General features: G+C 26.5%; 2 protein-coding genes and 1 long non-coding RNA gene across 3 annotated transcripts; 1 reads left to right on the forward strand and 2 right to left on the reverse strand.

The window, feature by feature from the left end:
- Positions 1-835: 835 nt before the first annotated feature.
- On the reverse strand, positions 836-1,849 carry LOC103486993 (uncharacterized). Its single transcript, XR_537160.3, has 3 exons — positions 1,428-1,849; positions 1,265-1,338; positions 836-1,174 (listed from the first exon to the last, which is right to left on the reverse strand). It is a non-coding gene; the product is annotated as an uncharacterized LOC103486993 (long non-coding RNA).
- Positions 1,850-7,558: 5,709 nt separating this feature from the next.
- LOC103486992 (cyclic dof factor 2) lies at positions 7,559-10,406 on the reverse strand. The gene is made up of 2 exons (XM_008445176.3): positions 9,848-10,406; positions 7,559-9,344 (listed from the first exon to the last, which is right to left on the reverse strand). The coding sequence occupies exons 1-2, from the start codon at positions 10,067-10,069 to the stop codon at positions 8,022-8,024; spliced, it is 1,545 nt and encodes a 514-aa protein (XP_008443398.2). The 5' UTR covers positions 10,070-10,406; the 3' UTR covers positions 7,559-8,021.
- Positions 10,407-21,350: 10,944 nt separating this feature from the next.
- LOC103487172 (probable calcium-binding protein CML45) lies at positions 21,351-21,965 on the forward strand. Its single transcript, XM_008445394.2, has one exon. The coding sequence runs from the start codon at positions 21,351-21,353 to the stop codon at positions 21,963-21,965; it is 615 nt and encodes a 204-aa protein (XP_008443616.2).
- The last annotated feature ends 1,676 nt before the right edge of the window (positions 21,966-23,641 follow it).

Genomic DNA, 23,641 nt, shown 5'->3' on the forward strand with positions numbered 1-23,641 from the left:
ACACAATAGATGAGTGTAGTCTAGGTTGCATTTTTTAATACAATACACATAAGGAGATTTAAACATAAAATAATATATATATAATTATTATTATTATTTACGAATTATTTTTCATTTTAAATTTTATTTAAATGGCTGACATATTTTCATTTATTTTGTTAGTTGTCACTCAATTACTCACATTCTGAAGCTAACGATCTTCTTTCCAATTTTTTGTGCACCTACGTGCATGGTTTCTGTCATCGATGGACCAGTTTGAGTTTTATCACTCATAAATTGTTTGTCCATTTATCGATAATAGCAGTCGGGTACTTGTATCTAAGAAAAGAAAATTTTGTTACAGCTTTAATACTGCTTAATTTAGTTATTTTTCACTGTGACTTAGATCAAGGACTATATACTCTACCTTATTTAATTTAATATTCTAAAAAATAAACATTTAACCCATATCCTATCCTAATTATTAATTATTAATTTTACTAAACCTATTATACCATTGTATTCCACTAAGTAATTCTGTTCTTATTATTTCAATATGCTCATGTTGACAGTTGGTTCTTATTAATCATTCCACCCATTAATTTAATATTGGTTGGTCAAATATTAAAGTAAATTTGTAATTACCTAAATCAAAATATTTAAAACATTTTATTCTTTTCTTTTTATCTAAGATTGAAAGAGGTAAATTACTAAATTAGACTGTAGTCAGTCGTACTGTGACATTAATAATTGTTTTAAAATTAGTTCACTCATTCAAATTCACATTTATTGTATTCAACCATATACGAACCTTTTCTTTCCCATCTTTTTTCAGGCTTAAAAGCAAAAAGGCAACTTTAATAAAATGCATGATTTATCAATCCACATCCAAACCACAAACAAATCCACTTTACAAAATAAAATTAGGTAATTCAACATCAACCCTTCTTTCCCTACCTCTCCCAAAACAAATACTATGAACAAAATAACATTCCCACACCCACACACACACACGAACACAAAATAGGAAAATTAAAGAAAAGCCTTTATTTTAATTTATAGAGAATTGAATTAAAATTCATCCATGATTTGGAGGAGGTGGAGAAGCATAGCCACCTCTTACGTTTGTGTTTGGTTCTGGATCTGCATAATCCATTGTCTCCATCATCACCATCCTCCATTTTCTTCCATTTTCCTGCAATTTTTTTTAATTTATTTATAAACAGAACCCACAAGTTAAAAATGAAAATTTTCAAGATTCAAAAGTTATAAAAAAAATTGTTACCTCTAGTAGAAGTCTGGAGTTATGATGTGAATCAAGAGGCTCCACCACCATCCTCAAATTCCTTCTTCCAAATCCTTCAGATTTGCAACAAAAAACAAACCCTTTAGTAAAATAATTAAAATAAAATAAAATAAGGAATTTTAAGAAGAGATTAGAAAATTACCATTAGAGAAACCGAGAGCGAATAAGAAAGAAAGAAGAAGAAGAAGAATTGAGAGAAAAGAAGAGCGACCCATTAGTGCCAAGAGGATTTTGAGAAATGGGTTGTTTTAGATTTATGAATGAATGAGTAAGTGATGAGTAATAACTGTAAGAAAATTGAGTTTTTTTTTTTTTTTCACTGTTTCTTCGTATATTTTTCGAGAAGGAAGAAAGAAGAAAAGGAAAAAAAGGAAAATAAGGAATAGGAATTGAATGAAAACCAAAAAGAAAGGCTAAAAAAAAGGGGTTGTGGAGATCCTTTTTAGATTTGTTTCATCTTTCATGTGAGTGAACTGTGAACAAACATACACCATACAGCTTTTTCTTTGAATTTTTCTTCTTCTTCTTCTTTTTTTTAATCTCTCCCCTTTTGAGTTTAGTGTTTATATATATATATATATATATATATATAAGTCAAATGGGAGAGAATCTAATTAGGTGAGGAATTTAGAAAGCATTTCTAGAAAATATTATCATTTACTTGGCTTTTTCTATATACATACATATATATATATATGGTGATGGTATTCTTGTAATTGTACTTTAGGTTTTGATTTTAGTTTTGTCAAATGTTTAGATTTTTACTTTTTATGAATCTTAAAATTAATTTATCCTATTTTTAATAATTAAAAGAAATCTCTTAGTTTTTACTACATAAACTTTGGAAAAAAAAAACTTTTCTTGGATAAAAATTATAGATATTAGTTACCAAATTGGTAAATTGCATCAAATTGACAAAATAAAATTTAGAAAAAAAAAAGGGCAATCAAATGACTATCAAGAGACTATTCAAAGGTTATTTATATTTAAATTTGTTATTTTTACAATTTAAAAAATATAGTGACATATTATCATAAAATCTTTTGCTATTTTTACAAATGCCTCCTATCAAATTTGATAAATTTTGAATGATATGTATCTAAGTCTATCTAATTTCTAAACTTTTAAAAATATCTTAAATGCGTTGGAACTTTAAAATTTGTATCACAAGTTTTGAAGATTTAAAAATTCAAAGATTTGAAGTAGCAATAAAGACTAATTTTTAATTTTATTGAAAGTATGGAAGCAGTAGAGGTTGAGGTTTCCACCATCACATTTTGAGATGGTGCAACAACGTAATTCATATATTTATTTTGCTATTTGTTTTCGTAAATACTTATTTGTAAATATGTAATACACATATTTATTTGTTTTTAATCTTTATTTTTGTTAAAAATTCAACTTTCTAATTTCAAATTTTGAGTTGACAAAACATATTTTATGTCCATTAAACATTTTTCGTTTTGTATACCTACCACCCCCATTTTTTTATATATACTAAAAATTATGTCAAAGTAAATACATGGAAAATGACATTTATTATGAGCTCATTACGAGAACCATTCAAGAAACTCTATATTTAAGTTAAATTTAGGATTCTCTTCAAAAAATAGAAAAAGTCAATCTAATTATATTATCGACTTTTATATCGTCATTTTTTTCTATTATGAAAATAAACAACTTTAATTCATCATATATTCTTTTTAAATTAAATCTCTAACATAAAAATTAAAAACACATGTTCTATGATAATTGAAATAAGTTCATTTTGCCCATATTTACATATTTAATAGTTAATTAAGAGATGCATACAATAAACATATATATAATGTTGAGGAAAAAACTTGTCTAGATAGTAACTCTGACATAATTAAGAGAAGATTAATAACGACTTCAATTTAATATTTTTTTAAAATTACAATAACAATAAGAGATTCAAATTACGAATTTCTTGATCGTTAATATGTCTGTATATATAAGCTAGTATACAAGTCAAGGGTTCATCTCTCAAATTTGTTTTACATCTTTGTTTAACATATTTTAAAACTTTTAGGTTTGTGTCTAAATTTTCTTAAACTTTAACTTTATATTTATAAATTCACGTATCTTTGATTTTGTCCCTAATGAGTTTTGACCTAATTGATGTCCTTTTTTTTTTTTTTTAATTTACATATTTATTAAGTTTACTTAAATTTTAGACTACTGATTAGTTTGAAATTTTAAATATATCATGTATAAAAGCGTGAAATTAAGAAATAATTCATTAACTAGATGTTTTTCAAATATAACAAAAGTACAAATATAGCAAAATTTCATTAATAGATATTGATATATATTGATAGATTATAGACTATTACAAGTTATCATTGATAGATGTTGGTAGATAGTAATAAATATTATTGTCTATTACAAATACTTTTAGCAGTTTTATTATTTAAAATAATTTCTCCCGTTCAAGCATAATTTTTGAAAAGGGTGTTTTTTTTTCCTTAAAATGAAAAGAATAATTGAATATGGTAAAGTGGGCACCTCATGGATGTAGCCAAAAAGTTAGGCTTTTTTCACACTTAAAGTACAACTCTAACCCAAAATGAACAACTTGGATACATACTTTTACTTTTGCACACATATATAATTGATTATAGTGTCATCAAACCACTAATTCCCCCATTGGGATTAACCTTCTTTTTCTTTTTTTTTTTTATTTTTATTTTAATCCTTATATTGGGATTAACTTTAGCTTTATATTATAATTAATCATCTCTTATTATTTTCCCCACTATTATATTTTATATCTTCTCCCCTAACTGATTAAAATAATTACCAACCAAGTTTTGATTCTATTTGTTCTATTTAAACTTATAAAATCACTCAAATTTCAATTTTTTTTCTTCAAAAACTCTCTCTCTCTCTCCATTATATATATATAAAATGTGAGATGAACATATAGTCGAGTTCTTTTGTTTATTGATTTTTTTAAGAAAATTTTTAGAATAATGTTTAAGGTGTAAAATTGTGTTTGTTGGTAAAAGAAGATTGAGCCATTTTCTTATTGAAGGTGTTGTTTTAGAGTTAATTTCTAAATATTATTTATACCATAAAACTTCTATTAAAAATTAATTAACTAATTAATTTATATTGAAAATTAAGGATAAAAGAATAGTCAAATAGCATATTTTTGTTTTTGCTAGTTATTCGTAAAAGAATATTATGTTATTTTCTTATTCAAATTAAATTACAGTGTAAAAACTTTAATTGATAATATTTTAAACTTATATGAAGTTAACTTTTTTATATAAGTCAAAACTCCTTTTAAGTATTTAAAGAAAAAAAGAAGATAATTAAAGTCATTTCGATCTTTAATAATTAATTTTGATATTTATAAACTAGTAATAAAAAGAACAACCAAATTAGCTTTGAGTAATTTTTGTTGAACAAAAATGGTATAGACATTATTATATATAACTTATTTTTTAAGTGCAATAAGAGTTGGTCATTAGGGCATTTATTATGTTTACTTACTTCCAAATATTATATCCATATTGTGTTTTTTTTATAAATATTATAACTATATATTTGAACTTTCAATTGCCACTCTTTAAATTTAAGAAATTATTATTAGTTACCTTTATATAAAAGACGAAAAAAGAGCTTTAAGATAAAGAATTTTTTACATTTTTATTTCACCCTTGTAATTGATACAAATGTTTAATTTGATATTTACGTTACAACTATTCTAAAGATCAAAATGTTTATAATATGGATGTAATATATATTTATCCTAAATATGAAATATCATGATCTAACGATGGAGATTTTGTTTGAATATGGAAGAAGATACATCTTTTGCTCCATTGCAATGAGTTGAGGTGGTTACTCAATGAAATTATATATCATTTCATATTTATGTAGGTTTGATCTACACTATATATATATAATATCATTAATTCAACAATTAATATGTTTGAACGAATGGTCAAATCCCATTAATCACAACTATTTGAAAATTGAAATGACGATAAAAGTGAAATCTTTTAGTGTATGAATGTGATCTAGATCATAGATTTAAAAGATATTGTAATATATATATATATATATATATATATATATATATATATATATATATATATATATATATATATATATATATATATATATATATATATATATATATATTTGAATGAACAATCACCTCGTTTTTCCAACCTTCAAAATTTTATAAAAAATTTTAATTTGTCTTTTTCTTCAAATAAGATATTTTCATTAGTTTTTGTTATTATCATAATAGGAAAAAATTAGAAAAGAGTTAAAAAAGGAGGAAAACAAGTAAATAAATTTTAGTGAGAAAAAAAATAGTTAGCAAAGGACAGAGACATATAGAAATCAATTATTTTTATATTTACTTTATTTTTCTTATCATATCAATTATTCTAAGCATTTCACATTAACTTTTTTAAGGGTTGTATTGTATCCCTATATTTTAAATTTGTATACAATTAAATTAAATCTAGTTATTCCAAGCAAATATTATTTATTTGTAATTATAGTGCTATTAATAAATTTGAATATATTATAATTAGAATTGTAGATTACATTGTACTTTTATAAAGGAATATATATATATATATATATATGTATGTATTTATATCATACATTTTTGTTGTATTAGCTTTTACACAACTAAAGATTACTTTTAAAGTTTATATTAAAACTTGACCTTATATTCAAATATAATTTATAGGACAAATTGCAAAACTCAATCCTAAAGTAGGATGGTAGTTGCAATTATACCTTTAAACATTTAAAATTAAATAAGTGTAGAATCCATTAAAAATTTCTATATTAATTAATAGAAGTCGGAGATAAATGATATATTATTATTATATTTTATAAATATTTTCAGTATTTTTTTTTATTTACTAACGATTTACATTTTAAAGAAAGAAAATTAAATTCCATTTTTTGAGGGGGAGTTAGTAATGAATGATGATGGAAACATGAGAGGCTGAAATGGAACAACCTATAGCTATTATACAAATAATGTAATGAATATCTGAGTTTAAATGATGAGAGAAAACATAGACATTCCATGGTCCTAGCTATTTTCATTTCTACCCTTATTTATTTATTTATTTATTTATTTATTTTGAAATTGAAAATGCCTCAAAAGAAAAAGAAAAAGAAATAGAAAAAGCAATTTGTGATTAAATGTCACCACGTGATTCGGGCCCCACCAACACAGCCAGCCAATGTCATCCAATAATTCTAAATATCTTTTTTGTGTTCCTCTTTTTCTCACGTGAATTTTTTGTCATTTTATTATCTCTTTTTTCTCTCCTCATACATAAATATAAAACTACATATCATTCATATATATCATATATATATCATATATATATATATATATATATATATATATATATATAGAGAGAGAGAGAGAGAGAGAGAGAGAGCGAAAGTGACCATTTCTTCAAATAATAATTTCAAATTTAATCTATATGTTTTCTTTTTATTATTATCATTTTTGGATAATTTCAATTTTATGTTTATATTATAATTTTTATGGAAAATTTCAACTTAATATTTATATTATTTTTAATTATTTGAAATTCATTTCCATCCCATCTTTTTTTTTTTTAACTATTTAAAAAAGAAGACTTTAGATCTCAATACTACAATTAGATTCATAGGATTAGTCAAAGAGAAAGCATTATTATACTTTTTCAAGTATGATTATACTAATTAGACGATCAAATTAAAACAAAGTTCACACTACATTTGTAAACCAAAAATTCCAAGTGAAATTTATAATTTAGTCATTGAAAGTTAATTTAGTTCTTATGGTGTGATAGTTGCTATTAGGATTTAATGAAATTTAAGATTGATTAGACTGATTATGTAATTTTTATTTTATTTTTATAACCTTTTGTGCCTGCCACTTGTTAAGATTCTTAAATACTTTTAGAAGTGGAGTCAAAAAAAAAGCAGGTTGGCTTTTTTGTGATGACAGTCAACACTTATCTGCTGAAGAGAAGATGGCTTTTGTTTTTCCAATAGCTTCCAAAAATGGCTGTCTGTTGCCTCATTGGTTTTCAACTCTTGGATTATTGTTGTATGTTTTTTTTCCAACTAAATGACAAACAAAAATAACAATCCAATTTCCCCAAAAACTGTTCTTCAATCATCCCCATCCCTATTCATCTGACCTGCTTAGCATAACAATCACTACCGTCAACGATATGCATAAATGGAAAATAGTCTGTGAAAACAATGTAAAATCAATTTTTCTTTTTTATTTCTGAAAGTTTATTTAAGTACACATTTTAGTTATTATTGGTACTGCTACTTCACCTCACTCATTCCTGTACTAACTCTCTCTTCCTGGATCCCATACATTTATATATATATATGTATATGTACATCATGATTCAGAAGAAAAACAAAACTTCAAACTACAAACAAAATGCCATCTACTTCTTCAACACTACAAGTACACAATAAAAATCAAAGTCATTTTCGTCTTCCCGCTACCGAAACTCGAGGGCTTTTCTTCTAGAAGGTAACTGCTGTGTGATCTACCGTTCTTTTCCTTGGATGGATCTGATGGTTTATACAGATTTAAAACAGAAGGATCAACTTGTAGCAGTTGTAAGTTGGTTTAAAGCTTTTACTATCCAGATGGGGTGCAGTGAAAAGCTTTGATGGCACATTTGGGGAAAAGCATTGTTGTATCCTTTCACGAGCTTTCGTGAAATTTGATTGATCTGGACAATGCAGCTGGATTGACTTGCAAGACTGGAGAGGCTTCGGTTTTGTGATTCTTTTCGTCAATCTTTTTTGATTGAAAAGCCTTGAAGAGCCCTTCACTAACTGAATCAGTCTTGTCATTCTTGATTCCTAGAGTTGCCCATATGGAGCTTTTAGCTGCTTCGCCAGGGTCATCTATCCTCAATGTTTTCGGTATCCAAAGACATTTCTCAGTTTTGTTATCTTTCTGCTGCTCGTGTTCCCCAAAATCACTTTGCTTGGTCACATTCTCATCTCTTGAATGTTTCCCCAACGTTGGAGAGTTGGGAGCGTGATTTTGGGCAACAGGGCTTAGAGGTGGCGGCTGGGAAACCCATGGAATGGGCCAGGCGCCAGGAACCGTACAACCCCAAAATGGGGCGGTCGGATAGAACGGCATAGGAATGCCAGGTGGATAGAAAGTAGGAGGCGGAACAGGAGAGCTCCATTGTGGTGAATTCCAAGGGTAAGGCCAAGGAGTCCCAGGAAAGAATGGAACGTGAGAAGGTAAAAAGCCTTGACAATTATGAATAACTTGATCTTGTGGCCCAGTTTTGCCTTCTTCATTATTTATAAATGGAGTTGGAGCAGATTCCTGAGATTGATCATCATTTTCACCATTCTCATAAGCCACAGGAATTTTCAGAGCTTCAGGTTTTTGAAAGCCATTTCTAGTACTATTCTGCCTTGTTTTATCAGCAATGTTTAAAATGGAAGCCATTGATTCACAAAGAGGGGCATCTGAACCAAATGCCAATACATTTCCATTAGGTTTGAGGGTAGAATGATGAATACCATTAGGAACATCAGTTCGAGCATGCTGAAGCGCTTCCGAAACAATAATCTGACGATGGTGAGAAGCGGAGCTTTTGTTCTTACGACGTCCTGCACCCACAGGAACGTTCCTCATTGTCCCCCCAGCAGTCCAATACCTTTGACAGTTCTTACAAAAGTGGCGTGGTTGATTAACATTGTAATTATTATAGTAGCAGAACTTGGTATCCATACTATTACAGCGAGGGCATGGAAGTATCTTGTCGGGTTTCTTGAGAGTCTTCTCTTGCGAATTACTTGTTTCGTTCTGTTCATCAGTCTTTGTAGTACTGGATGGATTACTTTCCTCGCCAGAAAGTACTTTAGAATTCTCTGTTTTCACTACAGAAGTATCTGAATTCGTGAACTCTTCAGTCGAAACAGACAACCCTCCATCTCCATCTCCATCTCCATCTCTATCTTCCAGCTTAGTTCCACCTGATTTCTCGCTTATAGCATCCTAATACACACCAAAACACAAATACCAAACGAAATTCTTTATGAACACATGAAAACAACATTACTGAATTTAAGCAACAAACCTAAACCTCCAAAAGACGTCTCTAGAAACTCCTGACAAACTCAATAACCTAAACCCAAATTCTGAAAGAATCAAAACAACATTTCTAAAAAACCTTCATACTCAATTATGGAAATTACAGCAAAAAAGTACCAGCATCACTAAATTAAGTAAACATAACAAGCTTTCCAAATTGGTAAATCTGAGTACAAAAATCAAAATCCAAAATATTCATAAACAGAATCAGAAAAATATCTCACAAAACCCACCAATCAACAGAAATCAAGACAATCAAAGAAGAAACCTAATTTCCGAGAACGAACAGATGAACATCTATCAAGTCAACAAAATGAATAGAACCAATAAAAACCCAACAAAGTTATTGCCAATAAAGCAAATGAGTACCTGAAAAAAAGAAGAACCGATTAAAGAAAACTGAATACCTTATCGACTTCCAGATCTTCACCATCGACATCGATATTAGCTTCCGGAGACAAGGTTGAAGAAGAAGAATCGTGGTCATGATTAGCAACGGCAGTGGTATGGTCAGCGGGTGTGGGAATATGTAAAGAAGAAGTGGGAAGGTGAGGAGTGGCCGGAGAAGGCTCCGGTAGAGGAATCGTCTTCCCAAAGAGCTTGATCGCCGGATCTTTTGGCTCCGACATTTCTGCCCTGTTTTTTCTGTTTTCTTTTTAATTTTTTTTCTCAATATTTTGCTATTTTAATTTTTCATTTGGAAACCAAATCCAAAAGAGAGAGAGAGAGAGAGAGAGAGAGAGATCTGACACGAGTGAAGTGTCAGCGTGGAGAAATTTTACATCCGACTATGAGAAACTCCGCTTTTTCCCTTTTTTCCTATTTTTATTTCTTCCTATTATTATTATATATTAAATATAAATATCCTACTCTTAAATTACTTTTACATTATTTCTAACTTCAATACCAAATCTACTCATTCTAACTACGATGTTAATTTCTTGGAAAAATTAAATTGGCGTTCCTTTTTTTCCTTTTTGAATAACCAGATTTATATTAAATCTAAAACTATTTATACAAATGGAAAATGAATATAGAAATCAAAACGACGACGTAATCGATGATGGTATTGGGTTCGTTTTTTAAAAAAGAAAAAAAAAAAAAAGGAAAATGGTTTGGATGGGGTGAAATGACACGTAAGCAGTAGTGGATGATTCTCAGCCACAAGTTTGTTTGTGGCCTTGAAAAGATCTTCTTTCTTTTCTCTCTTTTTGATTTTATTCTTTTTCTTTTTTCTTTTCCTTTTGGTTTTGTAAAATATATATATATATATATATTATATATATATATATATATATATATATATATATATATATATATATATCGAGTCATTGACGTCGTGTTTCAATCCTAGTCAGCATTTATTCGCTTTATATAAATTCTACCTAATATCTCCGTTTCCTCGGGTACCAATCAACGAATCGCCGATCCAAAAGTTTTTTGTCTTTTTCTTTTGTTTCCACTTTTACTCTTCTCTTTTCCCCTCAATTTATTATTATTTTTTTTTTAATCCATCATACTACATTGTAATAAGGTTAATCTTTATACTTTTCAAAAAAATATATTTCAAGAAACATTTCAATTTTAGTAATTGTTTTCCGTGAGGTTGTTTTAGTTGGTAAATATAATCAATCTCCAGTAGAAAATGTGATAAGTTCAGTTGATTTGATTAAAGGATGAATAGTTAAAAATTTCCACAACATGGAAGTAGTTTAAGATTCTAATATTAATTCCTATGTAAAAAAATTGTGTATGGTTCAAATGACATAAAGTTTATACTAATAGATCCCAAAATTAAAAATTCTAATTCTTCATCTAGACACGTATGTTAATGAAATTGTTTTTTAAGAAATCAACAAAAATATTTAAAGGTAAAGCTTGTTAAGCATGTATAATAATTGATTGATATATTAAATTGTAAAAAATTAAGATGTACCTAAAAATTTTAAGACCATTTTGTATATTTACCAAAGCCATTCATAAATATATATTAAACTATATATGTATGTATGTATGTATTCCAGTTAAAAAAAAAAATAAAGAAGGAAAAACGTGATGAGAATCTTAAAACATAAAAAAAAAATCTTCTGATTTTTCTTTTAGGTAATAAAAAAAATGTTTTGATTAACACATACATAGGTATCTTAAAATATAAAATTATTATACATGTTCAAAACGCTAGAATCTCTGCTATGCTTTCCAGAATTAATGTATATAATAAACTAATAAAGATGCTGTTGGATGACAAAACAAACAAAATTAAATTCTTAAAAATTATGTTTTTATAAATAAAATTTAGAAAGTCAGTTTTATGCATTATGGATAAACAAACACGACAGTGGAAGAGGATCAAGAAAAAAATACTCTAATTCCATCTAATATTAACATAAATTTGAAAATGAAGTAAGTAAGAATATAATTTGAAGATGGTAAGAGAGTGTTGTGTAGTAAATTTAAAAGCATAAATCGTAAAAAATGATTTCTAGAGGTGAAGTAAATAGAATGGTAAATGTTGAACAAGTTACCATAAAAGTAAAAAAGAAAGGTTGAAAATGAAATAGTCTCCGAGGTTTTGGGGAGTGTTATATTGGGAGATGCGAAGCAAATTGCAAAATATGAAAAATGGTAAAGGGATGGGAAGTTGGAAATATAAAAAGAAGGAATAGTGATAGGAAAGCTGTGGGTGAAGGATATGAAAATGTGGAAAGACGAAAGAGCCCATTGTATCTATTTCAGCTTTCTTTTTTATAATAATAATAATAATAATAATAATAATAATAATAATACACAACCTAATAATAATAATAATAATAATAATAAGTTTGAGTTGGACCCTATTATCTGATACCACGTGTTTGAAAGTACCACACGTGGGGTTCATTTGCCTTGGGATCCAATTCTAATGGATTACCTTTTTCTTTTTCGTTTTGTTCCTTTCCTTATCCATCAACCACACCCAATTATCTTATTATTATTATTATTATTATTATTATTATTATTATTATTATTATTATTATTATTATTATTATTATTATTATTATTATTATTATTATTATTATTATTATTATTATTATTATTATTATTATTATTATTATTATTATTATTATTATTATTATTATTATTATTATTATTATTATTATTATTATTATTATTATTATTATTATTATTATTATTATTATTATTATTATTATTATTATTATTATTATTATTATTATTATTATTATTATTATTATTATTATTATTATTATTATTATTATTATTATTATTATTATTATTATTATTATTATTATTATTATTATTATTATTATTATTATTATTATTATTATTATTATTATTATTATTATTATTATTATTATTATTATTATTATTATTATTATTATTATTATTATTATTATTATTATTATTATTATTATTATTATTATTATTATTATTATTATTATTATTATTATTATTATTATTATTATTATTATTATTATTATTATTATTATTATTATTATTATTATTATTATTATTATTATTATTATTATTATTATTATTATTATTAAGAAACGAAAATATTTTCCATTTATAATTCTGAATTTTAAGGTTATACAAAAGAATATAGTGAATCAAACTATGTTGGGAAATTTTGTCTTATCTCTATCCTTAAACCTTGCTATATAGTCACTTTGATTTCCCCACACTTTTACATGGCCTAGGCCTATTTCATATTCAGCCCACCCAACTTTCTCTTCATGGGCTTAAACTTAAATTAGCCTGCCCTCAACTCTATTTTAATAGAAGGGAAAATCGTGCAAAATAGCAAATTTATCGTGCAAAATAGCAAATTTATGGATAGAAAAAAGAAATTATTAAATTATTAAATTATTTTGATTTATGATAAAACTAACTGTCATGATTTTTTTTTTCATTTTTTGGCTCGAATTTAGTCATCTACGGATGATAATTGTCCATATACAAATACATCGTATTTATTGAGATAAAAAAAAAAAATCAAACAAAATATCACATATCACGAATACAGTGTATTTGTAAACACATTCACTTATGATAATGTTTAACTAAATCAAAAAAATATTATATTGTTCCAACAATCTCTAAAAATATGCGATTAGTTTCAATTTACTATTTTCGTCAAAATTAACCGTCAAATTAAAAAAATATTGGATTGTAAATAGAAAAATAGCAAATCTAAAAAATATTTTAATTTATGGCAAAATCATCTTTTGAATATTTTTTTTTCAATTTCTTTTGTCTGACTATACCTTTTACAAAGGGCAATTCCTCGCATACAAATTCAGTGTATTTGTATAAGTAAAAAAATCAAACAAAATATCACAGAATACGAATGCACTGTATTTGTAAACACATTCACTTTTGTTAAATCTTAACTAAATCAAAAAATATTCTCAGATCTCACCAACATCCCCTAAAGATATGGTTTTAGTTTCAACATTCCTTAATTACTAAGATTTAAATCAATTAGTTCACAATTTTTTATATTTCATATTATTCATCTAAAATTTATTAAATAATACATATTACAAAATTTTAATAACAATTTGAATCTACAATTTATATCATCTCCTAAAATCGTCAATTTGAATTCAAATTTTACCTCGTATCCCTATAACAACACAAAGATAAATTCACATATTTCGCATTTTTTTATTCTTCAAACTATTTATAAAAAATAGACATAAAAAATACTAATACATATTTGATAATCATTAACTTTTTGAGTTTAGAAATATATATTTATCTCAATTTTTAACCTTATTTTTAAATCCAATTTTTACACCTTAATTTTAAATAGTTAGTTTGAATCCCTAAAATTATGCTAAAGAAACTAAACTTAAATTTGAGGTAGATTATCATCCCTAAAATAGTGCTAAAATAACAAATTTCATTTACAACATTTTCATATCCAAATTTTACTGATTTAACCATAATTTCATAAATAATACATAATACGCGATTGTTATTTTGAATTCAAATTTTGTACATTATAATGATGCAAATATAGATTATGGGTTTGTTATATTTTAAACAATTTATTAATAATGTTGGTAATTATTACAAATTCTTAAATGACCTTAAATATACCTCAATGAAGTTTTTGCAATTAATTGAATCTTCTTCCTTATGTCTTTTAAATTAAATTAGAGAAAAGAAAAGAAACATAAAAAATAGGAAGAGGGGCAACCGCAAGTTGAAAAAACATAGTAGAAAGTTTTTTCTACAAAAAAGATCGATAGAGAAGAGTGTGGTGTGACGGTTTTCGGAGTTCCAACAGGAAGAGAGACGTTGGTCAATGGAGGAATATGTTAGAGGTTTAGTCGTGGGTGTTTTTAGTAGCATTTGATGGCGTCTGACGTTGGTCGTGGGTTTGTGGCAGGTTCTAATGTTTCAACGTCTATTGGAGTCGGGGTTAGTCGACTTTCACGGGTTTAGTCGAAAGCAAGACGAAAATCTTAAAGTCTCCGGTCAAAGGAGTCGACAAAAAGAAAATCCAAGTATGAAGACTTCGAAAGGTTTGAAGAAGACAAGTTGGAAGCTCCAATAGTTTCTGCAACCGATGGAAGTTTGATTTTGATGTGATGATCATGTGTTGAGAGTTTGATTTTAATTATAGGGTATTTGTAGTTTCTTGAATAATTGTATTTAGGATTCAATTTTTCATTAGCTAGGGGCATTTAAGACATTATTCGAACTACTTTTCCATATTTTCTGATTTTGCTATTTTATGAATTTAAATTAAAATTTGTCATTTATACAAAGTAAACCTTTTATTTTACTATCCTTCTTGTCACCCTTAATAGAATTGGCCTAAATTGGACTCTAAACCAACTGATCACTTTTCTATCATCTGAATTTGGGAATTTTTAGGAATAATAAGGGATATAGCATGCTTTTGAGGGGTCATTTTGGAAAATGGTAAAACCACTTTTTCTTTTGAGTTTTAGCAAATGACATTTTTTGCACGTGCATGGTATTTTGTAAAATGCCAAAATACCCCATTTTTTAACCGTAATTATTTTATTTCTACCGTGTAGTTTGCATTTATGAACCTTTAATTATTTTTCGACGTGGTAAAGATATAGCAACTCATATCATAACTTCTTTCTAATATCTTAGGACTCCAACTAATTGATTCAACATTTTAACAACTTTATTCAATCTTACTAATTTTAAAATAACCAAATTATTAGTTTAATTAATTGGTAATATACATTTATGAATTCTTATCGGAAGTCTCTCAAGTGTAATTAATTGGTGATACACATTTATGAGTTTGTAATTAATTTCGATGTGTTAATAAGTTATACAACCACTATCATAACCTCTTTCTAATATCTCGAGATTTAACAATTTTGTTGGAGATTAAAACAACTTTTTTCCTTTTTTTTATTTCAAAATAACCGTATATTTTTTGTATTGGTTAAATCTCAACCATTTTTTATTTCAAAATAACCTTAAATCTTTAGGATCCTTAATAATTTGGAAATTAAAATTAGTTTTCTTATTAGATTTTAATTTTTTTAAAAAAATTTGAATATTTAATTTGATAGATTTTATACCAAAATCATATTAATTGGGAATCTCAAAATAACAAAATTATTGTTTTGAATTTGGGAGAATCTCAAGCATTGATTTTATTTCAAAATATCCTTACTTGAATTTCAAAATAATCAAATTATTATTTCTTTTATCGATTTTCAAATTTTAAAATAACAAATTATTATTTCTTTTATCAATTTTCTCTTTTCATGCCCTTTTTTGTTTAGGTGAGAATTCGCCTATTAGTTTCTTAAGGTTTCTTATTAAATTCAAATTAACTTATTCGAAAATATAGCATTGTGTGTATATATAATTAGTTTAGTACCATTAATTCGTACGATGGTGGAAATGGATTAAAACCAAAAAACCATTGCGTTAATCGTGTTTAGAAAGACTTATAGACCAAAATATGTTCATTTGACTGAATAACATTAAATTAAATTGTAATTTCTATCAATATTAGTTTGATGTCTATAGTTGGATGTTCATGTGATTTAAGAAATAACATACCAACTAACATGATTTCAGGGTGCCACATTTTCATAGTATTTTATACGATACCAAAATACGTGTAATTAATTGGTGATATACAACTACTATCATAACTTCTTCCTAATATCTCGCGATTTAACAATTTTGTTGAAGACTAAAACAACCTTATTCATTTTCTTTATTTCAAAATAACCATATTTTTTTTTATTGGCTAAATCCCAACCATTTTTTTATATCAAAATAACATTAAATCTTTCCATCTGATAATTTGGAAATTAAAATTAGTTTTCTTATTAGATCTTAATTTATTTTTTATATTTGAATATTTAATTTGGAAATTAAAATTAATTTTCATATTAAGATTTTAATTTATTTTTTTTTCCAACAAAATAATAATATATTAATTAAATAATATAAATAATTTTTAGAAAAATAACTAAAATTTTCCTAAGAGACAAAGAAGATGCCACTTTTGTATCTTTGTTCTTCCTAGTGAAGGTTTTTGTTCTTCCACCCCAAACGTGATTGCATGTTGTAGACTTGAAAATCAAAGATGGAAGATGAAAAATAAAGATAGTATTTGCGTGTTTCAAATGTTTATATTCTTCTTCTTGAAAATGTATGATCAATGAAGTTGAAGATGAACCTGAAACTTCAAATGGAATGGTAACTTGCAAAAGGGAGGGGTGGAGATTGGGGTTTGTTCGCTTGAAGAAAATGGGAGGCAAGGAAGATGGGAGACAAGGAAGATGGAGAATCGAAAAACAAAAATGAAAAATGCAGATCATTGCAACGAGTCTAGATAATGGAGATGAAGGATTCTAACAAGTATGTAGCTGTAATTATATTTCAATATTTATTAACATATATTTATTTTATTTTAGCTTAAGAAAGTAACCTACACTCTATGTGTATAGGGGTATTTTAGATTTTTGCAAATTCTTATTTATTGTATTTTTTTTTCATTTTTCCATTTTTGAAAAAAAAAACGATTTTGCTATTTTTCAAAATGACAATTTTAAAATTGCTATTCTTCTAATTGACCCGGATTTTTTTCTTAAATTATTTGGTTGTTATCTTCAAAATTGAAGGTAAAATTGAATTATTTTATTAAGATAATTTATGTTTAAATTCATCAAAATTTAAAATAACTTATTTATTTATCGGGGAAGATTTGGTTAATTAAAATAATTGAGAATTTAAGTTGATTTAGGGTATTGGAAGGAAAAGTTGGTTTCGGTGGAATTGAAATTAATTAAGTATATATAAGAATATTTATATATAATTAATAATTTAGATTTTTGGTTGAATATGATATAATTGTTTGGTTTTGTATAAAATGATTAATATGGAAAAAGAAAGTTAACAATAGGGCTAATTCGAAGAATAATGTTTATTTCAAACTAATGACAAACATGGGGTAACCATGAAAAAAACAAACAAAAAGAAGGGTTCAAGTTGAAAGTATTGTAAAAAATATGGTGGAGGAAAGTTGTGCACCGACTTTCTTTGGCATGATTAGTACCCAAAAATTAAGTTTGGCAAAAGAAAAAGTTTCTAACAATAATTTGTTATGAGTAAATTAGGAAAAACCCATTTTTTACATTATTATTTATGAAAAAAAACATAAATACATGTGGTAAATTGTTTAGGTAATGCGAAAGTAAATATGGTAATTATATAAATTATATATGCTAAGCAATAATTTGAAGATGCGTTTCGAATCCACGACTTTATGCATGCCGGACAACATGCCATTGTCACACTAGTAAGTAAGCTGCAGTTGTGGAAGTTGTGTACCAAATATACGACTTCAATGTCAAGTCATGTATCCCGTACACGACTTAATTTAATCGTGTATCAGACACACGACTTCACCATCTATTTTTTACAATAGTTTTACAACAACCATATTTTTTACAATATTTATTTAAATAGCATCATTTTTTATAAAAAATCTTAATTATATGATAAAATATAATTATAATTGTTTGAAAATATGATCAATTAATTAGGAAAGAGATGGTTGATGTTGATTGGTGAGGAAAAGATAAGAAATAGTTTATTTTTTATTTTAAAAAAACACATTTAAAAGAAGCATATATAACAACATTTAAAAAAAATTACAAATATAGCAAACTTTGACAAACTCTATTGATGATAGAAGTCTATCATCGATAGACTATATTGCAAATATTGGTCTATCACTGATAGACCATACCGATTGAAGTCTATCAAGGTAAACTTCGCTATATTTGTAATTTTTTTAATAAAATTATTGCTATATATTTAATTATTATTTCTAAATTGTTATCGATTATAATTCAGTATCACTTAGGTATAGAGTCATTTTATTGCATTTGAACTTCATTAAAAAAAAAAAGTAATTTTGAAAATTCAACTCAGTGTAATTACCCTTTTGGAAATGATCAAGTTTTTATGTTTTTCTTCTTTTTCTCTCTCTCATTTTTAATTACTAGTAAAAACCGAGTGCTATTCGTGTGAAATCACGTCGTTTCAATTCTTTTTTAAGAAATAAAATCTATTAGTTTTTTTAGCATATAGTAAATAAACATTATATATATATATATATATATATTTGTTTTAAATATTAATTACTACACCATTAAAATGTTAATTATCATAATGAGATTCAATATATTTCATTTCTCCTTACATGATTTACATCATAGATAAGCAATCTAAGGTTTTTTTTCCATTGTATGTGATTGCAGTTCCAATTTTTGTTGAACACAAACTTATTACACAAATCCACAAAACAATCCACAGACCACTCACTATGCCGATTTCTTTCTAAAACCCTATCCTTATTTTTCTAAACTCTCCTGTTTTCTGTTAAAAAGTTCATTTTATATTATTTTTGTTCCATAAACATTATTCTTTCTAGTATTAAAATAAACTTTTTTTTTCTCTAAAAACTAAATTATCATATAAATATAAACTTCACATATAGAAAGAAAAATTTTGTTCCATATATTAACAAATATTTTAAAAAGTTTTATTATTTAAAATGTTTTCTCATATAAAAGTGATATATTTTTCTTTAAAAAAAAAGAACTCCAACATAATCCAAAACAAAGTTGAGATTAAAAAAAGAAGTTATTGTATGGAAGGACTTTTAGATGAGTGGAATGTTTGGGAAAATGCATAAAGGTGAAAGAAGAAGAAGAAGACTTTTGAATTAATTAAAGTAATGTAGCAGTTGGGCCTATGGAAAAAGAAAAGATCATCTCATTTCTTAGTAACTTCTTAATTTCATTGGTAGTTTCGTTGCATATGTCCAAAAAGTGTCACATTACTCATTTATTTTATTTCTACCATCATTCTCTTAATGTAAACGTTACCATACATATCTTTTCAATTTTTGTGGGTTAACAAATCAAATCATCTGACTATTACATTTTTTATTTTATCAAAATTGACTTCGTCTTTCATTAATGAAATCAAATCAAATCAAATCAAATCAAATTATTATCTATGATTTTATATCTTCATGACCATAGTGTTTCCAAGTCTAACTACAATAGTTAAAAAAAATGGTGAAAATTCATTGAAAGCTCTTATATTTAATTTTGACTACAGATTTGGATATTGAAACACTTGTGGTTGTTAAAACAATATATTTAAATTATCCTAAATGCAAATCATCAGGGGGGTGCGTGTGTTCCTCCTCAACTCTTAATTTAAATTGCTTAATTGGTGTTATCCTAACAAAACTCGTGCAATCTTCATCTACTACACATTCACTCTATGTTCAAATAATAACAATGACTTTTAAAAATATTACTTCATCGTTCTACTTTTTATTTATTTTGATTCGTTTTGATTTTATATTTTTAAATTATTTTCTTTTTGTTTTTATACTAATTTCATTTTAGATTAGTCTATTTACAACTTTGATTCATTTTAATTTATGTAATTTAAAAAAGTGGACGTTTTTTTTCTTCACTTTAATGATTTTTTTAAAGTTCGAGGACTAAAATGAACAAAAACCAAAAGTTCAAGGACCAAATGAGTATAGATATTCCAACTTTTTTTTCTTTGTCAAAAAATGTTCAAAGCATTCATATTATGTCTTTGTACAATCTCTTGGGGTCGTTTGGTTAAAAAACTATCTAAAACTATAATAATCATATCTTGTTTCAATAAATACTATTTTCTATTAATTACGGTAAATACTATTTTAAAAACTCTTAATTTTCTATTGTTTTTACTATTTCACATTCATCGTTTTTTTTTTAATTTTTTTTACTGTACAATTGTTTACCTTTATCTTATTAAATTAAAATAACTTTTCGACCAAACACGTGTTACTATAACTGAAACTAAAATAATTTACATGCTAAACACAAACTAATACAATTTAACTGGAACAACCTAGGACTAAATATCTTACTTCTTACCTCAAATGTCTAGTCTTTGATATACTTCAAACAATTTGAGCTAAACCACCATCAATTTGTCATGTGAAATCCCTACTCGTCAGTAACCCAACAAACCAAGAAAAAAAAAGAAAAGAAAAAGAAGCAGGCCAAGTAGGACCCACTTGTTTAATTTATTTTTCTTCTTCTCTTACAAAAACTTGAAAAATGTATTGAAGTTTCCTAACAAATCATCTCACATATTGAACGTCATTTTCTATCTAAATTACAAAAATCTTCTTGTACACATCTCACAGCAACAAGCTAGTAAGTTTCAAATACCAAACTCATCAACTTCATATAAATATATATATACACACATAAACTCTTTCCCATCTCCAATTCACCACATAACTCAGTCCCCAAACAAAATTCTATATCCATGTTCTTTAGATTAGAGTACCATTTAATTACAATGCAAACGCAGGTAACCAACGCTGTCAAGAGCGTGCAGCTCGACCCGTCACCGCTCGTTTTTGTCGATTGGATATCAAATCTACCAATTTTATTCAACTTTGCAGGCAGAATACATGAGCTGATTAGATCTCTACCTTATTGGTCAATTCTTCAATCACAGTACTCCAAAGAGAAAGCTTTATCACAAAGTAATTGCTCTTCACAATCTGATGATAAAATCATCATCACTACTCAGCAAAATTGCTCAATGAGCAGAGAGGAAGTGAGATTTGTGATGGAAAAATTAGAGCTTTTTTGGAGGGAAGAAAATGATGATGATGATGATGATGATGATGATGAAGAAATTGGGGAAAGTGATGAAATTATAAGAGGTATGTTTGAAGAGAATGAACCAAGTTTGGAAGAATTGAAGCAAACATTTAATGTGTTTGATAGAAACAAAGATGGTTTCATTGATGAACATGAATTGTTCATAGTTCTGAGCCTGCTTGAATCTAATAAAGGCATTTTCATCCATGATTGCAAAACAATGATAGCCAGATTTGATCTCAATAATGATGGTAAAATTGATTTCCATGAATTTGTTAAGTTTATGGAAGTTGCTTTGTGTTAGAATATTTTGCTTCTACTATTATAATTATTTGTAATAACTTTTTTCATTTTTATTACAGACATTGTTCTTGAATGAGTCACAAACCAATTCATATTTTCGTTATATCGTATACAAATTTTACGTAATAGAACAAAATATATATATATATATATATATATTCAACACACTAATATCAACCTAACAAAAAATTGAACTTAATTATAATTTTTGTCATTTCGAAACTAAAAATTTAATTTGTCGGCGCTTAAAAGTAGAAAAAAGAAAAGAAAATTGGGGGAATGAAATGAAAGATTCAAAGGGGGCGGGAAATTGAGAAGTTTCGCATGCAATTTCTTCCCTATTTGATGGAGAATAGAGTATTGGGAAAGCACGTGCAATTCATCGTGTTATAATATTTTATTTTACTTTTTAAAATTATAAAATTATAAAATTATAAAAAATCAGATTCAATTTTTGTTTTTATTAATTATTGAAATATGGAAGTTTAGTGGCAAAAGGTTTGACGGATTTCATTGATGCCTTGATGACTAAGCTAAGCTAAGCCAACTCTTATTCACATTTGGCCATCACTCGTGTATAAGTTTGGTTTGTTATTTTGTTTAATATATATATATATATATTCTTTTTAATATTTTGAATTTTTTGTCATCTTTTTTTCTTTGTACAAAAAAAGAAAAAGATTCTTCCATCAACCCATTGTTTTGTATTGGAAATTCCTATGAACATGGTAGCACTGGATTCAATCACAGATGATAAACAAATTTTCATTATCACCTTTCACACACCTATACAAAATAATATTCAAAAACATTTTAAGGTTTAGAAACCAAATCAAAATTAAACTTGTCAAATTGAAGGTTTTGCATTCCAATCACACTATCTACTTTTAGTATATGCTTGATCCTCAATGAACAAAATTCTCACTCAATATAGACTTTGATAATATTTATAAAATAATTCACACATTTGTAGATCTTATAGAAGTTTCTCTTAACATGATAAATATTATTCTTGCCATCTTTCAAAGTCACCATATAAATGAGCAATTGGCAAAAGCAGTATGCTTTCACTTTTCGTTTAAAAAATAACACATTTTTTTAGCTTGTAAAACTATTTTTCTCGGTCAATTTAGGGTGAGATCGACCACGAGATTTCCCTAAAATTTTATTATTTTCCAACTTATCGATTTTTTTGAATTTTTTTTTTGGTACATCTACGTTAGATAATAAGAGATAATTAAACGGTAGATAATTAATTTGAGATTCTACCCCTTTTTAAATCCTCTCAACTCTCTCTTCCCAACTTTTATTTAATTTTATTATTCAAACCTTTCCAAATCTTCTACCAAAAATTAACTAACTTTTGCTACTTTTGTCAATTTCTTCGACTATTTTTTGGTAAATTACCATTTTTTTCCTTTTCCCAATTCTTTTATCTTCTTCGGCCCAAAACCTTGTGTACCGTTGAACCTCAAATTTTGACCATCAACTATCGCAGCTCCTACTAGCACATGCTCGAGAAACAGATTGTAAAGCTCCTCACCGTTCTTGACACTACAACTCTCCCCAGAATACCGCATAATTTGTGGGCAATCATAACCAAGAACATCCATAACTTGCTTCTCATTCTTGAGCGACGCAAAACAAACAAGTTCCAATGATTTAACAGCCATTAAT

The sequence above is a fragment of the Cucumis melo genome, chromosome 4 (genome assembly GCF_025177605.1).
Source record: "Cucumis melo cultivar AY chromosome 4, USDA_Cmelo_AY_1.0, whole genome shotgun sequence".
In the NCBI taxonomy this organism is placed as follows: Eukaryota; Viridiplantae; Streptophyta; class Magnoliopsida; order Cucurbitales; family Cucurbitaceae; genus Cucumis; species Cucumis melo.